At 49.1% G+C, this 20,783-nt stretch overlaps 1 protein-coding gene across 2 annotated transcripts; it reads left to right on the top strand.

Moving 5' to 3' along the window:
* Positions 1–373: 373 nt before the first annotated feature.
* Positions 374–19,679, top strand: ECSCR (endothelial cell surface expressed chemotaxis and apoptosis regulator). Of its 2 annotated transcripts, none has more exons than XM_069869681.1 (11): positions 374–531; positions 9,142–9,183; positions 10,260–10,310; positions 11,296–11,409; positions 11,908–11,955; positions 13,849–13,896; positions 14,469–14,567; positions 15,797–15,895; positions 16,851–16,887; positions 18,185–18,284; positions 19,066–19,679. In XM_069869681.1, exons 1-11 carry the CDS (start codon positions 426–428, stop codon positions 19,072–19,074), a joined length of 753 nt encoding a protein of 250 aa, XP_069725782.1. In that variant the 5' UTR covers positions 374–425; the 3' UTR covers positions 19,075–19,679. The 2 variants fall into 2 exon arrangements, with proteins under 2 accessions (XP_069725782.1, XP_069725781.1); XM_069869680.1 differs by having other exon boundaries at positions 375–531; positions 13,849–13,923.
* Positions 19,680–20,783: the final 1,104 nt, after the last annotated feature.

The raw sequence follows: 20,783 nt of genomic DNA, 5'->3' as shown, positions 1-20,783 counted from the left end.
AAGAAATCCTCTCTCAGAGGCGAGAGGAGGACCAGCTCCTCCAGCAGCTGCCGGCCCAGGAAGGACCAAAGCAGCCCTGATGGCTGATACCGAGCAGATTGGACCCAGGGTGCACATCCTCACCACAAACACAGCATCTCCCAAAAAAACCTAAGCACCATAAGAAAGCCACCAAGACCCAAAGCAAGGCAGGCCTGCTGTGCCGCCGCTCTCCCCCTCTATGAGAGCCGAATCCTCCAACAAACTGATGGCGAGGTTTCCTTTGCCGTCCATAAGCGATGTCTCACATCCTCTCCGACCATAATGGGCTAAAAAACACAGTTCCCCTGTGGATTCAGCCCGTTTCCTTCTATTCTTTAACAGGAAGCTCTGTGAGAGTCAGCCCAGGCAGGCAAATCGCTCCTCACCCTCTCGTCCCTCCCGGGATGGACAGAGCCTTTGCGGGGCTGCAGAGCCACAAGCTGCCTGGGAAGATGCTGGCTCCGTCCGTCCATCCGCTCCTCTGGCTGTTCGGCTGCGCGCTGTTCCAAGGTGAGATGCTCTGCTCGCACCCTGGGGAGGGCGAAGCGGCGCTGGACGGGGGGATTTGGGCAGCCTGGCTTCACAGGGGGCACCCAAGTGAACCAGCCAGAGGCTGAAATGCAGTAGATGCCACTGGAAAATTCAGGGGTGGCAGGAGTGAGATTGCTGGGAAAAATGAGGGCATACCACGTTTACAGGGTTTAATCCATGCACTGGAATCAAAGAATCTCTTTCCTGGTTAACACAAGGAGCGTTTCTGCCGAGGGTTGTGATGCTGAGGTGTTTGTAGTAAGTTACTTCTGTCAAAGAAGCATAAAGGTAGAACATTTAAACATACAAGATATTATTTTCCCCAAAGGTACCTTTTCGTTGGCTAATTTAATTTTTCCTCTTGTCAATAAGAACACAAAGACCACGCGAGACTCATGCAGACCATGCTTAGGGAGATGGTTCAGAGGTGGACGTGGCAGTGTAAGGTTTATAGTTGGACCTGATGATCTTAAAGTTCTTTTCCAACCTATTCTGTGATTCCATGCCTTGTCCTTATTGTGATAATTCTGCTCCTCTCTGATAACTGTGCTTTAACTTCTCTTTCCCATGTGCGTCACTGCGTGGGATGAAGGGACCGGTTTCCTGCTCCAAGGGGTAACAGGTTGTTTTTTCCTGAACCATCAGGCACTTCTTGCATTGCTGACAGTTGTAGTAGCCAGGAGTTGAAAAGCAGTCAGAGAAACACAGATCTCGCTCTTTCTCATAGAAAAGCACTTAAAAATAATGTGTCTGCAGTCCAAAGGTTTAAGCCACAGAAGTTGTCTATGGGTTACGGCCACTGTGCGGCTATAACAGGATTTTTAGGATTAAATTACAGGATTTTTAAAAGGCAGAGAACATAGAAACCCCTTCAATTAGTAGCTGTGTAATTCTGAGAAGTAGGAGCACATGGACTGGAAAACTTCTCTCTTCACTAGGGGCGAGGCTGCTGGCTTCAACAGAGGGGCAAACCTGCCTGGTATCAGGCAAGGAGCTTTGATGATGTTCTTGCAATGATCCTTAATGCTGGTTTTCACTTATCATGACTTGGTATGGTTTGCATAAGGCAGGAACACCTCAGAGGTACCTTCCCTGGCTTGCCTGCACTCCAGGACCCAGCCCCGTGCTGCAAATCCTGCAGAGATTCACCCCCTGCCTGCGCCCAACTGCCGCAGCAGCAGGTGGAAACGATGCCACCCACCATCCTTCGGTCATGAGGGCATCATCTTTGTCCTCAGCCTTAAAAAAATGGGCAGGGACTGTCCTCAGTGGGTGGGGATGTGCCTGCAGAGGATGGGAACAGCACTGCTGGTGCTCACTGTGCATCAGAGGATGCTGCAGGTGCACCTCCCTGGCATCGGTCAGAAGCACCAGCCTGTCTCACTGCCTTAAGCTCTGTCTGACTTCTTTGCATTGATCCCACAGTTCTGAAATGGCTTTTTAATTGTGTTTTTCATTTGTAGCAAATAAGCAGGGTCACTACCACTAAAACGCTGTGGTACTTGGGGAAGCTTCTGCACAAGACAGAAGAGCTCACAGCTCTCCCTGCGCCTGGGGAGGTGGAAACAACCTTGCAGGAGGCACAGAATTTACTTTAACTGGAACTAATGCCTGCCTGTTCCACATAGGCCTTTGGGTTTGTTTTTTTCCTTTGCTTTGGGCAAGATCATTAATTTGTTAACAAATTTATTATTTCTTCATTTAGACTTTTACGCTTACACAACTATTTCTAAAGGAAGCTCCGAATCCTGTTATTTGGAAATTGCTGAACTGGGAAGGATTGGAATGTTACCAACATGTTTTTCCTCCCCCAGAAACACTTAAGAGAATATTTGTCCAAACAAACCTCTTCCTATGAACCATTTCCATTACAATGGGCAGGCGTTTTCCAGACAAACCATTTCCACTGAAAAAATTCCTCCTCGAAGTTAATGAGAGACCAGCAGGATTTTCCCACTGTTTTTCCTTATCTGCACTGCAGCCAGTGGGTGGAAAATGCCCCTAGAGGCATGATTTATCCAGAACATGTATGTATTCTGATACTTATCTCCTACATAATCAAAAATATGGAATAGAGCTAGAGGACAGATATTCAGCTACTAGAAGACCTTCCAGGCACAGTACTTGCAGCCTTAAACCATCCTCCAGCTGATTCCTTGGCCAAAAAGGAGAGGTGAGAGCAACCCTGAGCTGGTGAAGAAGGAAGAGAAAGCAGGAGGTAGGTTAGGAGAAATGTTTGTTCACTAAACAAGCTGCTCCCTTCTAGTAACATGAAACCCTGCAGATGACTCTGCAAATCCGACTGAAGCAGACAGGGAGGGAGGGTTTCCAGGAATTATGTCCCATTTACAATAGGTGAGTCAACAACAGGTGTCCTCGGAGGGGACAGTGCTGGTAACCGGGTGCCAGGAATGATCCTGCTGGGAAAGCCCAAGGCTGGGAAAGGGAGAGCTGTGTCTTGTGTAGCACTGGCAAAAGACACCACTGCCAAGCCCTGGCTAGAAGGTCTCATTACTGCATTTTCCAGAGGAGCTTGCTCAGCATGACCCAACCACCACAACAAGGAGGACCCCCCAGTTTGGTCTCTTTTGTAGACTCACAGGCTGGTAAGGTTGGTTTTACCTTTCAGCTGAATCATCCCAGCACAGCAGAAAGGAGAAGGTCTCTTTAGTATCTCTGGCTGTGGTGATGCTTGGAGATATAAAAGTTCCAAGGAGACTTTGCCCCTAATGCCAGCAGCTATTGAAACTTGCTACAAATCCGATGAAAAAAAACAAAAACAGAAATTAAAATTAATGGCACTGCCTTGTTAACAGCTGGATTTTGCATATTAGGGAGAATCTGCTGACCCCTCACTGGTGAGAAACCATCGGCATGGGACCCAGTTCCCCAAGACCAAGGTTTTGCTGGTCTAGTGCACAGGAACAGGACAGGGACATCGTAGCACAGAAGCAAAGCTAGTGGCTAGTTGTCACCCTTGGAGCCCACATCGCCAACCGGGCTGCACCCAAAGCAGTGGGACCAGCAGGGCAATGGAGGAGATTCTGCCCTCCTGCTCTGTTGAGACCTCACCTGGAGCCCTGCATCCAGTTCTGGAGGCCTCAGCAGAGGAAGGACATGGAGCTGTCGGAGAGAGGCCAGAGGAGGCCACAGAGATAATCCAAGGGCTGGAGAACCTCCCATATGAAGGCAGCCTGAGAGAGTGGGGGTTGTTCAGCCTGGAGAAGAGAAGCCTCCAGGGAGACCTTAGAGCAGTTTCCAGCACTGAAAGGGGCTCCAGGAAAGCTGGGGAGGGGCTCTGGATCAGGGAGGCCAAGATGCTTCACCTGCTCTTTAGCTGCCGCTTCTGCAAGGCTCAGCGCTTCAGGCAGCAGCTGCTCGGTCCCTCCCCAGCACAGATGCACTGAAATGATTGCACCCAGGCAGGGACGTCCTTCAGCCACTTAGAAAAAGAAAGTGGAAATAACAGGGATTGTGAGAAATCCCTTTGGCAGCAGCCCCTTACACACCTTGTCTCCTGGGTCACCAGGTGGGAGCTGAACTGATCCCAGCAGATCACGAACACCGCACAGCCTGGCTGTGCCAGCAATGCCCAACTAGACCTGAGCAATCTTGGAATTACTGGAAAGAGTAATGAATCATAGAATCATAGAATGGTCTGGGTTGGAAGGGACCTTAAAATCATCCAGTTCCACCCCTGCCATGGGTAGGGACACCTCCCACTGGATCAGGGGCTCCAAGCCCCATCCAACCTGGCCTTGGACACCTCCAGGGATGGGGCAGCCACCACTGCTCTGGGCAACCTGGGCCAGGGCCTCCCCACCCTCATAGTGAAGAAATTTTTCCTAATGTCTAGTCTCAATCTGCCCCTCTCCAGGTTATCCCCATTCCCCCTCATTCTTATTACCACAAGCCTTTGTAAACAGCCCCTTCCCAGCTTTCTTGTAGCCCCTTCAGATACTGGAAGGTCATTATAAGATCTCCCCGGAGTCTTCTCTTCTCCAGGCTGAACAACCCCAACTCTCTCAGCCTGTCCTCGTATGGAAGGTGCTCCAGCCCTTGGATCATCCTTGTAGCCTCCTCTGGACCCGTTCCAACAGCTCCATCTCCTTCTTGAGGGCTGAGAACCGGACACAATACTCCAGATAAGGTCTCACAAAAGAGGAATAGAAGGGCAGGATCCCCTCCCTCAACCTGCTGGCCATGCAGCTTTTGATGCAGCCCAGGACACGGTTGGCCTTCTGGGCCGTGAGCACACATTGCCGGCTCACGTTGAGCTTCTCATCGACCAGCACCCCCAAGTCCTTCTCCGCTGGGCTGCTTTCAATCACATCATTCTCCATCCTGCATTGAAATTGGGGATTGCCCTGACGCAGGTGTAGGACTTGGCTTTGTTGAACCTCATGAGGTTCTCACAGCCCCACTTCCCCAGCCTGTCCAGGTCCCTCTGGATGACATCCCATCCTTCTGGTGTGGATAAACAGTAGCAATGAGCCGCTATGAAGTTGGGGGAAGCAAGACATGGCTGGTGGGCACCTATTGCTTGAGCCACCACGCTGGCTGTGCTGCCGCAGGGGACAGTAACACATGTGCTGCCACAGGGCTCTGTGGACGCCTGTCCAGAGGTGCAGGGTACAAGAGAATCCACCACCTGATCTCCTACAGCAGCTGGAGCTAACAACACAGAGTACCCAGGTGACCAAGAAGGCCAACAGCATCCTGGCTTGTATCAGCCACGCTGTGGCCAGCAGGGAAAACCAGCCCTCAGCAGGCACGGTGATGTGGCAGAGACTGCCCAGTGCATGCGGTTTCCCCACATTGTTTTTGTCCCAGCTTGTTTTCAATTTTCAAGTGGTTTATAATTGACTTCCGCCAATAACCACTTCCAGAAAACCTCACCAGAGAGAAGCACAGAGCATGATGCTTGGAGAGGATGCCCAGGACAGGGTGCAGCCCTTGAGGACGGGCAGAGGAAAGCAAAAGTTGTTTTTAATTGCTGATGAGATCCGGGTTTAATTCCTGGCTCTCTAAACTTTCCGCAACACTTTGGCCAAGTCATTCCAATTCAGAAGGACTTGGCAGTGAGCTGCCAACCCCCTGTCATATGGGAATTGGTCGCTTAAATACCTCTGTGGGTCTGGGACCTGATTTAGGTTGTCAGTTATCCAGCCTGCATAATGACACTTCTCCTCTCTCTCCTCTGCAGTTTCCACCTTCCCTGTTCCGCTGCGAGATCCTCAAGGCAGAGAAACATTTTTTAGGTGCTCAGGAGAATAGGAGCTAGAGTTTTGCAGAGCTTTCTGCTTTCCAGTTTTCCTAATACAGCATTTTTTTCCCTGTGGAAGTCCTCAGAATTGGGTGTTGATGCTCTCTGCTGCTTCACCCAGGAAGCAGCTGCTCTTGCATCAAGCACTCAGTATATTTTTGTCATGGGTCGTTTGAATTGAAAAGTCTAATTTTAGGTGGCGAGGTCTCTGAAAACATTTGTTTATGCAGCCTGCAAGTAGAGGGTGATGTTGTGGTTGGTACAGCAAGGCTGCACAAAGCCACAGGGGCTCTGCAGCTCCCTGCCACGCGGTGCACTGCCTGGGGACAGGTAGGACATCACCACATCTCCCCCAAGAAGTGCTGGAGGAGGAGAAGAGTTCGGCAAGTCCAGGGTTTACACATCATCAGGGTAGAAGGGTCTTCTCTACGACCAGCTCTGAGTGGACAGGACTGGTCTCAGTGCCTTGATACTGGTGCCAGAGATCCTCCCCTGTGACTCCATCCCTCTGTGAATGCAGACAGGACAGCACGAGCCCTTCCTGAGCCCCACCTAAACCCTGCTGAAGCATTCCCACCAGCTGGCCCAGGGCTCTGCTACCTCAGTGCTACGATATGGAGAGCAAGGGTTTTCCAAAAGTCAGTGCTTCTCTTTGGTCAGCAGCTGGAGAATCCACTCTTTAAACGTCTACGGTCACCAAAAAATAATACCAAAGCAGAAAAACCTAAAATTCACCTTTTTTTTTTCATTTTACATCGCTCTCCCCTTGTGCTGAGGAGTGAGCAGGGTGAGCTGCTGGCTCCGGGAACACCTTGGCTGCTGTGAGAGAAGGCTCCATGAGAGAAGAGGGAAGGATCCCTCTGCTCTCAGCCTAACACTCACATCTAACATCACAGAACTACTGCAAGTAACAGAAATCCAAAATTGCCCTGCTCATCCTCTGGGAAAATTAACCAAAAAGCAGCTAGTGCTGAGGCAGAGCTGAGATGCACCTGCAGCTCCGAGGCGCTCCTCTGCAGCCCTGTGGCTCTGGGGGCAATCAGGAGTTTCCCAGTACAGCTCCGATGAGCTCCTCTGCAGCCCTACAGCTCTGGTGGGTAATTAGGAGTGTTCCCTTACAGCAGAAAGCTGCATTTCCCATCATAAACCCCTTTGCAAACTACCCATCCCCACCTAGACTCACACAATCCGGCTATAAATCACTTGCACCCAAACACGCAATATTTTGGCAGTGCTTACGCTTGGTGGCGAGTCGTTTGAAAGGCTTTGATGTTTACTGCAATTACAGCTGAGCCGGCTGCGTCCTGATTATTATTGTTAGCTGTTTATAGAGCCAGGGCCCTCCTTGGCCGGGTGCAGTGCCGTGCTGGCAGCAGCACCGGGAGGAAACAGTTTCCAGCCCTGTTAGCACGAGAGTCCCCCGGGGCTGTCTGCGGGGAGCCTCGACGCGTGGCGTGGTTTTGTTCGGACCCATACTGCTGCTCAGCCCCGCGACAGGACTTGGGTCCCTTCCCGCTTTGTGCACGTCCATCCCTCCTCGTTGTAATTCAATCAGGATGCGAAGCACCTTCACCGAAGGAAAACAGCCAATACAACGGGACTTTTGATTATTTGAGTTGGCAAGGAAGGCACAACAAGCAGCAGTGGCCAGGAGTGAGAGCCAGCCGTGCTCTGCTTTGAAATGATGTGCAGGGGTGTTTTACAGAGCCAGGACAATTCATTACTGAGCAAAATGCCAACCAAGGATCTCCATCCCTTGGCCTCTTCACAGCAAGGCCAGTCACTTCTCCACAGCAAAGCCCAAACACGGCAGAGCGTGGAGAGCATCTTCTTGGCCAGGTGAGCTCCAGGGACCAAGCACTGAAAAAAAAACCTGCTTATGCTTCTTATTTACAATAACGGCAAGTTTTAGTTTTACAAATGGAGAACTCCTCGCGAGCCAGTGCTCTGGAGTGACCTTCAGTGAGGGGCTGAGCTGTGGTGGAAGAAAGTGTTGAGTAGGCTCCTGTTCCTCTTGAGCTAGCTCGTGGGATGGCCCATCAGGGATGGTAGCTGCCTCCCATCCCCAGAGGCTCCATTCAAGCTCAGATTTCTCCTCAGCTGCATGGAAAATGCTGAAATGAACTGTCAGCTCAGCACCTTTATCTGCATTTTCCCTTGACAAAGACCGAGTGTAGACAATAGCTCTTTCTTCAGCGATTCTGGATGCTCTCATGTGGCAGGCATACGAAAAAGCACCTGTGATAATTTTAAAAAGAAAATGTGTTACAAGCAGCTACTTCTCCCCATGGAGGAACAAGACAATAGCTTGTGCAAGAGAACTTTGGAGGAAGGGGCTGTCTGAGTTTGGCAGCTGCTAGAGGACGTTGGCCCCCATGATGATCTCAGCACATTGTGTTTTGTGCTGAATGTGGAGTATCTTAAGGCATTTGCAAATCAGCATCCAGACATTGTGTTGCAAAGGTGTTTGAGAAATGGACACCCAGTGTCAAAGAGAAAACCTGGCAAACTCAACTTAAACTAAGAATAACGGGCACCTCACCTAACGGAGCTGGGGTTTAAAGAAAAACCCTAGGGATCCTGAGAGGAGGCAACATGGGGGCTCGTGCGGGGATGCTGTGTCATAAATCCAAACCAAAAACCAAACAAAACCACCTTTCAGATGAGAAGTGAGGCACTTGGTGCAATATCTACAACCCTGAGAGAGCAAAGCCCTGCATGGACCCCAGGACTGCCCACCATTACTGAAGGCAGCTCCGCATCAGTCCCCCTCACTCTGTCCGGATTTACACAGCCGCAAGGCTTCAGCCAGCTTCCCAGGACAGAAAGAGATGAGATGGACGTAGGAGAAAGGAACAAAAACAGTCTCATTGGCTCCTGGAAGCCTTTACAAACCTCATCCACTCGCTTATTATGGTCTCAAGAGAACAAAGCCTTAAAATGTGTATCTTACCTCCTTAAACAGCTCCAGAATGCAGGTCCAGCAGCTGTCTTCTGCCAAGGCTGAGCTGGAGCAAACAGCTCATGGAGAGGGAACAACCCCACTCATGTTTTCCCCTGCGACAGAGGAAGGCAGTTTCCTGAAGGGTTCAGCTCCGTCTGGCAAGGAGGGCATCAACTCCAGTACTCATTTACTCGGACCCACATATTCTCGCACTCACAGTTCACTACTACTTTTTAGCTAAAACTTTAGGGGACATCACATATTTCAAAGTCAATCCTACAGAAGAAAAGAAAAGCCCAAACCACAACCAGGAAAAACATGGATATGTTAGTGACAGTCACAGATTCACACCGCTAATACTCTTATTCTTTCATTTCAGGTACTACAGCCTCCACAAACTCCTCCATCCACGCTGTTACAGGTACCTGCTGCGTTGTGATCTGCTTTACATGTCTATTTGGATGCGGATGCACATTCCCGTGAGGGGGTGCTAATGGAGTGTCCACAAATGGGAAGTAAATTACAACTCCCATCCGCTGAGGCACCTTCTCCCAGGATCCTGCGTTGCCCATCTCTGCCTGCCCCATCCATCATCATTCGCCCCCACCTAGAGAGTTGTCAAGCACTAGCAGAGGCTGCTCTGGGAAATGGTGGAGTCTCCATCCCTGGAGGTGTTCAAAAAACGTGTAGATGTGGCACTTGGGGACACAGTCTAGCAGGCATGGTGGGGTTGGGCTTACAGTTGGACTGGATGAGCTTAGAGATCTTTTCCAACCTTAATGATTCAATGATTCCACAATCTCCAGGGGCCACGGAGGGCACTCTACCCCAGAGGATGACCCTGCCTGTGTCTTCTTCCTCTGGAAGAAAGGAATGTGGTGTTCCAGGAAGCAGAGGGATACTGTCTCATCTTTGCTCCCCAGCTCTTTCCTAGCAGAGAGTGTGCTCTCCTCCACAGATCCTCAGAGCTAAGGGACAGGACGAGAGGGAATGGCCTCAAGCTCCGCCAGGGGGGGTTTAGGCTGGACATTAGGAAAAAAATTTTCATGGAAAGGGTCATTGGGCACTGGAACAGGCTGCCCAGGGAGGGGGTTGAGTCACCTTCCCTGGAGGGGTTTAAGGGACAGGTGGACGAGGCGCTGAGGGACATGGTTTAGTGATTGATGGGAATGGTTGGACTCGATGATCCGGTGGGTCTTTTCCAAACTGGTGATTCTATGATTCTATGATCAGTGACAAACTCCCTCTTTAGCATCTCTTCCTTCATCACCCTTTCAGCTCTAACTGGCTATAATGCCCCAAGGTGTTCAAGGCCAGGTTGGATGAGGCTTTGAGCAACCCAATCCAGCAGAGGGGGGTGGAACTGGATGATCTTTAAGGTCCCTTCCAACCCAAACCATTTTCTGAGTCTATTATTCAACCCTCCCCATGGGGATCCCACCAACAAGGAGCGCATGTAGGAGTCATCACTTCCATGTCTCTCTGCTTGTGTTCCAGATCAATCCCAAACAACAACACAAAGCCCTGAAGTGAAGAGCAACACCTCAGGTAATTCATCTGGAGATCTGAGAACACAGCTCAGGGGCATCCTGGCTTGGAACTGGTGTGACCTTCAGTCTAGTTGGGCCATCCAGAAATAAATGGGGCTGTGCAGGGGCAGGTTAGATGAGACAGTGGTAGGGAAGAAGGAAATAAGGCTTCTGATCCAGCCATCTCACCCTAGAGGGATCAAGGCACTGGTGAGAGTAAGAACAGGCAAAAATCAATAAATTGACCAAGGAGGAGTGGTGTCAGCAGGGCACAAGCCTGGGAAAACCCTGGGCTTTCCACCTTGTGCGCAGAAAGGATGCAACTGCCCAGAGCCCAGGCAAGGAGCCCGGCTGGGCTGTGTCGGCATTGCTGCATCCGCAAACCTGGCATCACCTGCTCCACTCAGCATCATTTCCATGCAAAGAAGTCTATAGACAAGGAACTTGCCTATAAATTCCAAGTTGGTGATCAACTCTCCCTTGCAGAGGGCTTATTGAAAGCTTTTTCCTCCAGTTCTTCCTCTGTGTTGTGCTCCTGCTATGGAGCTTTGAGTAGCAGGTTGAGAAAGACAATAGAGCCTCCAGATCACTGCAAGAACTGAATTGTTTGTGCTTAAAGACTCCCAACGAAATCCAGCATACAAGTTAGCATTTCAGAAAATAAGCAAGCACACACATGTGTGCCAGGCAGCTCGAGCCAGTTAAAGTGTCCAGTGGTAAAAATACCTTCATTTTCAAAGCAGTGTCCAAAAGCCACTCTAGGTGTCTCGTAAGCTCTGCCAGCTCAGCACCTCCGTACAATGAAAGAAGCAAAAGAAAATGCCAAAGTACAAGAGCTCCCCAACTCGGAGCAGGATGAAGGCTATGTCCTTGCCTGCGCATACCCATGCTTTCCCTAGCCGGTTATCCAGAACTCCCTTAAGGAGTCTGAGGACTCTTTGCAATAGCTGTGCCCTTCTCCAAACAGTATAGCTCTTTGAAGTAACACTATGCTTCCTCTACAGCCCCTTCAGCAAAATCAACACCACCAACCAACCCGAATCTCAGCTCTGTGGGTCAAACAACTACAGCCAAATCCTTTTCCATCACTACAACACCGCTTGCATTGACCACACGAGGTAAGTATGGAGAAGTCACATTTTTGCTCAAGCAAGACATGTTTATGCATTCCTCCTTGTCCAAGCAAAACTAGGGGCATCAGAAAGACTGGGCTGGTCCACATCATGGCATTTATTCAGAAGAAGCAACTTCTGAATGTCTTTGAGTCTTTGCTAAAAGAACAGTTCATTCCAGCTGGGCTGGACACAACCATGACCCAGACGTGGCAGCTGCACAGCAAAGACGTGTCAGAACAACCAGCTCATGATTTACCAGATAATGTTTTATGGAGGAGCTACAGGCAGGCAGGCTCCCCAGCAGACCTGTCCCAAGCTCACCTCTCATGTACACTTCCTGACTGACTGCACAGCTCACTAACTAGACATCCTGATGTTTGTTTGAAGAGGAAGCCTCATGCAAGCAAAGTCTTTTACCCCATAGAAACCCAAAGCTCTCCACAGCACAATCAGCAGCATCTTCAAGAGTTAATTCTCCTTTCCATTGTTTTCTTTATCCAGATGAAAACTCTACTGGAAACAGAAGCACGGCAGCTTCACCACCTCAAGGTATTTCATCTTTTTATAAAGTAACAATATGTTTAGGTAATTTCATGGCAATTATCTTACTTGGTTCACATTGTGCAGGTTACCCAAGAACTAGTCTTTATCTTCACATAACAGCCAAATCATGTCTGGTATCCCTACAAGCACTGACAAAACAGATCAAATGTATTCAGCACCCTCTGCCTAGGCTGAACTGGAACAGTTGAAAAACTGATCTAAAAGAGAGACTTTTTAGCATCCTTTTAGGAAAAGAAATTATTTTGCTTTTGATACTTTGCTTAACCCAGCCTGGAAGCAAAACTTAAGAATGCTCAGAGAGAGTTTTCTCAGAATAAGGGCAGATTCTGGGCGAGTGGGAAGAATTCTGATAACCGAGCTGATTCTCCATTAAAGATTCAGTCTCAAAAACCAACAACGGTCAAGACAGAAACTGCTCTGCCCCTCCCAGTACCTCTCACATCTTCTCTAACACAAGCAAGGTTAGAAATGCGTGGTCAGCTGTGCCTGCACAGATGTCCAACCAGCATGCCTGTGCCCAGCCAAGCCAAGAGCCCCTCGCATCGGAGCAGAGTGCTATTAATTATAACCCTGCTTTAGAGCTGAAAACTTCCATACATCCCTGACTACAGAAATGTCGTTGATGCTTCCAAAAGCGAGGGCTCCTGATGTGTGAGACCCAGCACTGCCCAGGGATGGAGTGTCCATGCCAGGCTCAGCAAACCACGGCTCCCGTGGCTGGAAGAATGAAACAAAGGGTTTGATGACTGCTGAAAAAATGGTACAGCAGCAGCAATTGTTCTGCTCCCTGGGGTCTCTGAACCAGTTAATTTGTTATTTCATTCCTTTCCCCCTTTTCATACCGCTTCCCATTTTTCTTCTGACTTTTGGCAAAATCACATTCTGAAACAGGGATGTTTTCTGCAAGACAGGAACCTGTTTCAGCTGCACGCCCTGCGCTTCACTGCAGTGCCAGGAGCCGTTCCACACCTCAGCAGGCAGCACACGCTTCTGGCCAACACTGCTGTTGGGGAGGTGGGGTGGAAAAGGAGGAAAGAAGGCCTTACTAGACTTACTTGATGATCTTCTGAAGCTCTAAAGTACTTTTTGTCTCCTAATGGGGCCTGTAGCTCATCACTAAGGTCAATGCAGATAATCTGGCTGTCCAACACACTCCCAGGAGGCAACAATGGGTTTTCTTCTCTGTACCAGTGAAACACACTGGCCAGCTTTCAAATTGCTTCCACAGGTATTGGAAGCAGCTGTCACCAACCAAACAGCTTCATATAAGCCAGTTTATCCCACTGAGAACTGGAGTCCTTGCTCTGACAACCAGATTACTTACTTCTAGATAACCCAGGACAGCATAGCCACCAATTCCAACTCCAAGGACAAGCCAAGCACTCAATCCACACCCTTATTGTGCAGAATTTCTCCCCAAATCAGATGGTTTTTTTAAGTTTCAACAGACTGGATAAGGCTTTAAGCAACCTGATCCAGTGGGAGGTGACCCTGCCCACGGCAGGGGGTTAGAACTGGGTGGGCTTTAAGGTCCTTCCAACCCAAACCATTCTATGTTTCAACTCCATTATAACCTTCCCAGTTCACCTTTCCAGTTTTCCGCTGCTGTACTGCCCCAAAGCTGCATCTGGGACTGCAGAACCTCAACAGTTTGTACAAGGGTATTTAAATTTTGGTCCCCTGAGTTTCTATTCGGACATGGAAAATAGTACAAAGCATGTCTGGTGGAAATTTTTAGCCTGAGTAGGATGTCCATGTTTTCCCAGCTACCACCAGCATCATTGTGAATCTGTTCTCCTCTCCAGCATGCCCATTAGTTCTTTTGGTTATTAGATGACACTCAAGGCCAGGACTCACAGTCTACGTTTCTCTACACAGGTCAAGAACCCAAGACAAGCAAGAGTACCACACCATCAGCAACTCAAGGTGCTTCCTCCTTCCTCTCGCAGAGAGGTGATTATCACTAGATATTCTACAGCCCTTTACAGACCCAACAGCAAGGCCATCCAACTGCTGCCTCCAAAGCAGCACAGTGAACAGTCAAGGTGCACCTGAGGGATGATGGCCATCCCATCTAAGCCCTTGAAAAGCCTGTAAAGCCCTGCAGAAGCAGAAAATTGGGGTAACCTGTTGAGCATGGGAATGGTGGTTGTAAGTGACAACAGGAAAGGTACCACTATGGCAAAAGTGGTAAAAGGAGTGAGACAGAACAAGCTCGCTCCTCAGATACGCTGTCAACTTCCTCACAACGGCCTCAGCAGAAACCCCTGTGAGTGTTCTCAGACCGTTGATTAAACAGGCCATACCAAGGCAATCTGGGTCCGACCCAGGTCTCAGCCACCTCTTTGTTAACATTGATGGGGCTGGCCAGGATCCAACGTTACTCTCTTCAAGAAAGTGCAAGTCCGAGTTAGGTCCTCTAGCATTGCTAGGAATCCTCTTCCCAACTTTAGAAGAAAGACTTCTATCTAAAGCTACTTTTTCTCCCTCTTTTGCAGGTACCTCCAAGCCAGCCACCCCAACACCCGAGTCCTCTGGCCAATTGCCTGTGCCCACTCCAACAGATGATAAATCACCGCTGACGGTCGCAGCTTTCGGTAAGGTCTTGTGCAACCTTGGGAGATAAGTCGGGGGGGGCTGTTTCACCAGGCCACGCAGGTTTGGGCACCCAGCTTCAAAGAGGCTTTCCTGGGGATGGCTTCAGAGTTTTTCTCTTTGGTGTGCCTAATCCTGAACTTTCCAGAGTGCAAAGTAAAAGCCTCAAGGACAAGAATTGTCACCAGCAGGCAATAAAGCACCTAATAAATATTCTCAGTCACGCCCAACATACAGGGAACAGATAATTTGGAAGCCCACCATGGCTACACCTGAGCTTGGGATCTTGCTTCCAGCACCAGTGTGTGTCCCAGCACTGTGTTAGGGCAACACTTGGGCACAAATGAACCCATGCTATCCCTTAGTTTCCTTGACAGGGTCTAGAATAAATGTGCTACCCACCCGGACGCTTAGGTATTTTTTTCCTTGCAAACCTGTTGGGACTGCATTCCCACTCTGCTTGGCCAGAAGCAGCCAAGTCCTCATCCTCCAGGATGGAGCAGGAGATGCCATCCCTTACCCTGGCAATAGACTTGAGGATAGGCACAGGGGGGATTTGAGAGATCCGCTTTGGACTATATCATCCCCCTCTTCCATGAAGACTAGGAAAAAAAAAACAATCTGCTCATTTCTATCACATGATAGGAAAAAGGGTCATTTCAGAAGCATATTTAAAAGTCAAGTGTTAACTTCACAATTGTCACTTGTTTATATTCTCCAAGGGGAGCCACAAGAAATCCTGAACCAGCCATAACAAGACAAGATTCCCATGCAAAGAACAGTTTGATTTATCAAGGCTAGATATATGAATCAAATATGCAGTTGGCCCCTGGTTTATGAGACAGATAACGTCATTCACAACCTTTAGGTTGCCCCTCCCTGTTACATTATGTGCTTATCTGACTTTATACACCTTTAGATTTACCAGCCATTGTAAGGACACACAAACTCCAGTCAACTCCCAGTGTAATCAGCTGCCTTCTGGACACCAGCACTGCTTTACTAATTATGTATTTACCAGAAGCCCTTTGGGGTTAAAGCACAGGAGAATAAAGCCATTCACTGTACTGGCTACACGCTGCTCTGCCTATTACCTACCACAATCATTTTAATTAAGATATTGATTTCCTAGCCAAGTTTTGATGACAGTCCAAGTCTCTTGGCTAACCCAGAAGCCGAGATCAGGCATGTTGTTATATCAGTCGCTGTCAGATCTTTCCTCCATCCCCAGGAGTTATCAGCTTCATCGTTATCCTGATAGTGGTTGTGATCATTCTGGTCAGCGTGGTCAGCCTGAGGTTCAAGTGTAACCATGCAAAGGACTCAGAAGGTATTTGCCTGGGGTGATCTTTCTTTCCCTAATCAAAAAGTCATTTGTTTCTACATGCATCTGACAATCCCCAAAAGATGCTTTTGAAAAGCTTACACGGTGGGGATGGTTCAAAGCCAAACTGGAACAGGAATGCAGTGTGACCACCTCTGTAGATCCCCAACCCTGACCCATCTGCACAAGGAAACAGTTTCAAGCACTAAATGTGCAGATTACCAGAAGTGGGCACCTCTTCCAGCAAAAGTCATGGAGTCTGACGCTCCTCTTCCCTAGGAATCCTCATTTCCCACCAAGCAGTGCCCACTAGAGGGCAAGGCTGCTCTACAGCACAGCAGTAACTGCCACAAGATCCAAAGATGCCAGTAACTAAACAGGCAGCAAAGCATCCAGTCCTGCCTGTGTGTCAAAAGTGGTTGAAGCATTTTCTCTAACCAACTCCCAAGTAGAATCATAGAATCACCAGGTTGGAAGAGACCCACCGGATCATCGAGTCCAACCATTCCTATCAAACACTAAACCATGTCCCTTAGCACCTCATTCACCCATCCCTTAAACACCTTCAGGGAAGGTGACTCAACCCCCTCCCTGGGCAGCCTCTGCCAGGGACCAATGACCCTTTCTGTAAAGAATTTTTTCCTAATGTCCAGCCTAAACCTCCCCTGGTGGAGCTTGAGGCCATTCCCTCTTGTCCTGTCCCCTGTCACTTGGGAGAAGAGGCCAGCACCCTCCTCTCCACAACCTCCTTCCAGGGAGTTGTAGAGAGCAATGAGGTCTCCCCTCAGCCTCCTCTTCTCCAGGCTAAACAACCCCAGCTCTCTCAGCAATCCCCATGGTGTCTCCAGTATCTTCTGGATCTCATTTATAACCCCGCACAACATAATTCTGGATAGAACTGACCGACTTTACTGCTTGGCTGTGATGTTTTCTCACCTGTATGTCACCTTTCTCCCTCCAGACAAACAGAAACCGGGGACCTCCATGGTATCAGAGAGGTAAAGCTGCTCACACTATTCACATCCTATTCAAAGTGCCTGGCCGATTCCAGAATTAATTTTAGCAAGGAGAAGGGGGTGCTTTGGTTCTTTCAGGTGGGAGGATTCAAAGACATCTTTGAGACAGGTAAAAAAAAAACCAAAATGAGCACTGATAGCACCTCATCCTCTGCTTGATGTAGTCAGAGGTAGAAGTTCAGTATCTAAGGGCCTCATTTCACAGCTGTGCTGCTGTAAAGACTCATCACCTTCCAAAAGCAGTTTGCTTACCATTCCTTTCCTAGATACAGACTTGAGGTCTAAGCTTTGGTTTCTGGATCTCAAAGCAGCCACAGCAAGATGAGACTAGGTCCCAGGAATATCTTCTAAGACCCCTATTACTGTAATCTAACAAGAGCAAGATCCCCAATCCAGAAACCATTGGAAGAAAAGCAGCAAGCTGAAGATGGTCCATCTAAATGAACCCCATGTTCCATCACTGCTGCCAAAAAGAGAGGCTGCATGTGGGAAAGAAGCAGGAGGCAAGGGCAGGAAGGAACCAAAACGTGTTGCTCCTTTTCCATCTGATAGTCACCTACTGAAGTTATAAACCCTGCTTTGGAAAGAGGCAAGGGACATAGGGAGCAAAGGCCCTAAGGATTTCGACACCAAATTTGCATCAATATCAATGGTTCCCAAACACCCTTAGCAATCATGATCTAAGAGATGTGCAGACAGTGAGGCAGGACATATCAGAGCAGAGGACTGTGCCAGTTCCACTGACACTAAACATATCCCAGCCCTCAGGGGAGGGAGAAAGTGGAATTCCACCTTCCTAACGCTTGTAACTCTCACTCTTAAGAGGGACACTGGCAGTACATGAGCAGCAGCATGGGGCTGTCTTTGTATGACAAATAAGGGGGCAGGACAGAAGGACGGGGTAAAGTTCCTTTGTTCCAGTTCTGGCAATGGCTGCACAGCTAGAAGACAATTCAGGCACCAAAAACCAGATCCAACCTGCTCCTCAGTTCTGCCTACAAGCAGTGACACAGGTGACAATGGCCCTTGCTGTTGGGTAAACCAGTGCTGCATCCAAATTTGTCTGAATGCACTACTTGTTTCCCCAGAGACCTCCAAGCCTCTGCCCAGACAGGAGATGGGGAATTTGTCACTGAATCAGGACAGTGGATCAAATGGCCGTGCAAATCAACCCTAGCCCTGCATACCAGCCAGCCACAGCCTGTTTGCCTTCAGCTGTGTGCAGAGAGACGCCCTGCTCTCGGTTTCCCCAGTGGGTAATACTGCCTTCTCTTGACAGCTGCTCAGCAGGCACAAGCCAGAAGGATAACAGCATCACTCTGATCTCCATGAAGAACATCAACATGAACAACAGCATGAGTTACCCACCATCAGAAAAGGTTTTGCTTTTAAGCCTCACTTTTTAGAGAGTTAGCGGGGGATTATTTATCTTGCTAGATAAGAGGACACCTTTGAGTTACTTCTTTGCTTTCTTGTTCATAGAATCATAGAATCACGAAAGGTTTGGTTAGAAGGGATCTTAAAGTCCGTCCAGTCCCACCCCTGCCATGGGCAGGGACACCTCCCACTGGATCAGGGGCTCCAAGCCCCATCCAACCTGGCCTTGGACACCTCCAGGGATGGGGCAGCCACCACTGCTCTGGGCAACCTGGGCCAGGGCCCCCCCACCCTCACAGCAAAACATTTCTCCCTAAGATCTCATCTCAATCTCCCCTCTTTCAGCTGAAAACCATTCCTTCAGAAAGATAATATTATTATCAAACTGCCATCAAACTCCTAAGGGTCCAAACCCGTTTCAGTGAGCCTGGTGAAAAGTCTGGATGCCCATCCCAGGTTTATCCAAGCTGCCTGAACTCAAGGCATCACGTATGCCTCACGTGTACAGGCACCACATCATCCAGGACCAGCCCTCAGACCTAGAGTGGTTGTCACTAAACGAAGAGCTAAACGAGCTGGCCCTCGTTAAGTCAAGGTCTCACCCTAAATCCAGGCTTACTGCACTCAGTACTCTCAGATCCATTCCACACAAATAATCCACATCATGTTAAATGGTTTTAAAGCTAAACAAGCACTGGGACTGGGTGTGAGGGAACACATTGCTCCATTTCTTTTGCCAGCCCAAAGAGGCTGCTAATGCCCCACGTTTTTTTCCTTTTGCAGGTGCTATAAAGCCAAAGGCCCAGAGCTTGAAGCTGATGTGTGACAACCAGCAGTGGCTTTCTAGGTTCTTTTTTTTTTTTTTTCCCTTGGAGAAAAAGCAAGGGTGGACTTTATATATAAATTATTATGTCCTTTCTACATTTACAGTAGCATTCCACACAGCTTCCTCGCCTGAGGTCTAAGGGCTTTCTCCAGCTACAGCCTGCCATGCTCAATGGTTGATATTTAACTCTATTTTTATATGCCTTCAAATCCTCAGATTATTCCAGCAGAGAGAAGCCCCACTAATGAATTGCTGCCTTAGATCAATGGCCTTTGCAGCTTGTGTCAGGCTGTCACAGGCTCATTAATCAGCACAGCCCAGCTCTGAGGCAAACCTGTGCAGTAGAGAAGCGCAATCTGAAGCTGAAGGCCTAATGGGACATAAATGCCCAAGTGCTAGGTCAAATCCCAGCAGGACCTCTCCAAGCCCCTTGTCCTTGGTGCCCTCGTTGTCCCTCAGTGGTGAGGATGCTCATAACCACCTACCTCACAGGGCTCTCGTGAGGCTATGTTAATCAATGTCTGTAAAGCATTTGGAGAACCGTGAATTAAAGGTGCTGCTGAAATGCAAATCACCATCTTAAATATTTTATTATTAACAACTGAACTTCAAAAAAGACTCATCTCAAGTGTAAAGAACAAGGTCTTTGCATAGACAGGGGTTCATGTGAGTGTGAAAAGGAGTGGCCACAGGCAAAATACTGAGCTACTCCAGCTCCTGAAGTTTGGTGGCCCAAGTCTGCCGGGACAGCTTCCATCTGCTGTCCCACTCTCCCAGAGCGTCCTAAGGCACTAACTCTGCTCCTGCCTTTGTCTCTGCGCATCTTCCCCCAGCTCCCCAGCCAGCACAACCTTCCCAAGCTCCTCATCTCCCCAGCTGTACCACATTGCGATGCTGCCTTCTCCTAACTCGAGCATCAGCGTCCATCAACCCCAAAGGTGAACTGTGAAGTCAGGAAAACAATATCACCGCACACATCGCCTGCACAGTTTGATGAAACATCATAATTTAGCTTAATTTAATTTTACAGGATGGATAAGAGATGTTGACTGAAATGTGCTCAAGAGCAGGAGGGCCCCACAGAGGGGTATGGACAGGCTGGATGGATTGGTTGAGGCCAGTTGTATGAGATTCCACAAGGCCAAGGGCCAGGTCCTGCAGTTCAGTCACAACAACCTCATGCAATGCTCCAGGCTTGGGGAAGAATGGCTGGAAAGCTGCCTGGAACAGAAGGACCTGTGGCCTGGGTTGGGCGCAGATGGGCCCCCCCAGTCCCATCGGTTCCATTTAAGGTGAAAGAAGGGGGATTTAGATTAGATATTAGGAAGGAATTTCCACCAGAAAAGGACCTGCAGGTGCTGGTTGACAACAGCTGAAAAGGAGCCAGCAGTGGCCCAGGTGGCCAAGAATGGCAACAACATCCTGGCTTGGATCAGCCATGGGGTGGCCAGCAGGAGCAGGGCAGGGATCATCCGCTTGGACTCACTGCTGGTGGGGCCACACCTTGAATCTTGGGTTTAGTTTTGGGCCCCTCACTCCAAGAAGGACATCGAGTGGCTGGAATGTGTCTGGAGAAGGGAATGGAGCTGGGCAAGGGGCTGGAGAACACGGGTTATGAGGAGCGGCTGAGGGCCCTGGGGCTGTTTAGCCTGAAGGAGGCTGAGGGGAGACCTCA

This window comes from Phaenicophaeus curvirostris, chromosome 15 (genome assembly GCF_032191515.1).
Source record: "Phaenicophaeus curvirostris isolate KB17595 chromosome 15, BPBGC_Pcur_1.0, whole genome shotgun sequence".
Classification (NCBI taxonomy): domain Eukaryota; kingdom Metazoa; phylum Chordata; class Aves; order Cuculiformes; family Cuculidae; genus Phaenicophaeus; species Phaenicophaeus curvirostris.
Note: the sequence above shows the minus strand (reverse complement) of the source record. Positions and strands in the feature narration are given on the sequence as shown.

What these genes read in the sequence shown, in the direction of transcription:
- ECSCR (XM_069869680.1), top strand. Translation starts at nt 426, where the DNA reads ATGGACAGAGCCTTTGCGGGGCTGCAGAGCCACAAGCTGCCTGGGAAG. An exon ending in GCTTGCATTGACCACACGAG is followed by an intron (nt 11,410 to 11,907) that starts GTAAGTATGGAG and finishes TTCTTTATCCAG; the next exon opens with ATGAAAACTCTACTGGAAAC. An exon ending in CCATGCAAAGGACTCAGAAG is followed by an intron (nt 15,896 to 16,850) that starts GTATTTGCCTGG and finishes TTCTCCCTCCAG; the next exon opens with ACAAACAGAAACCGGGGACC.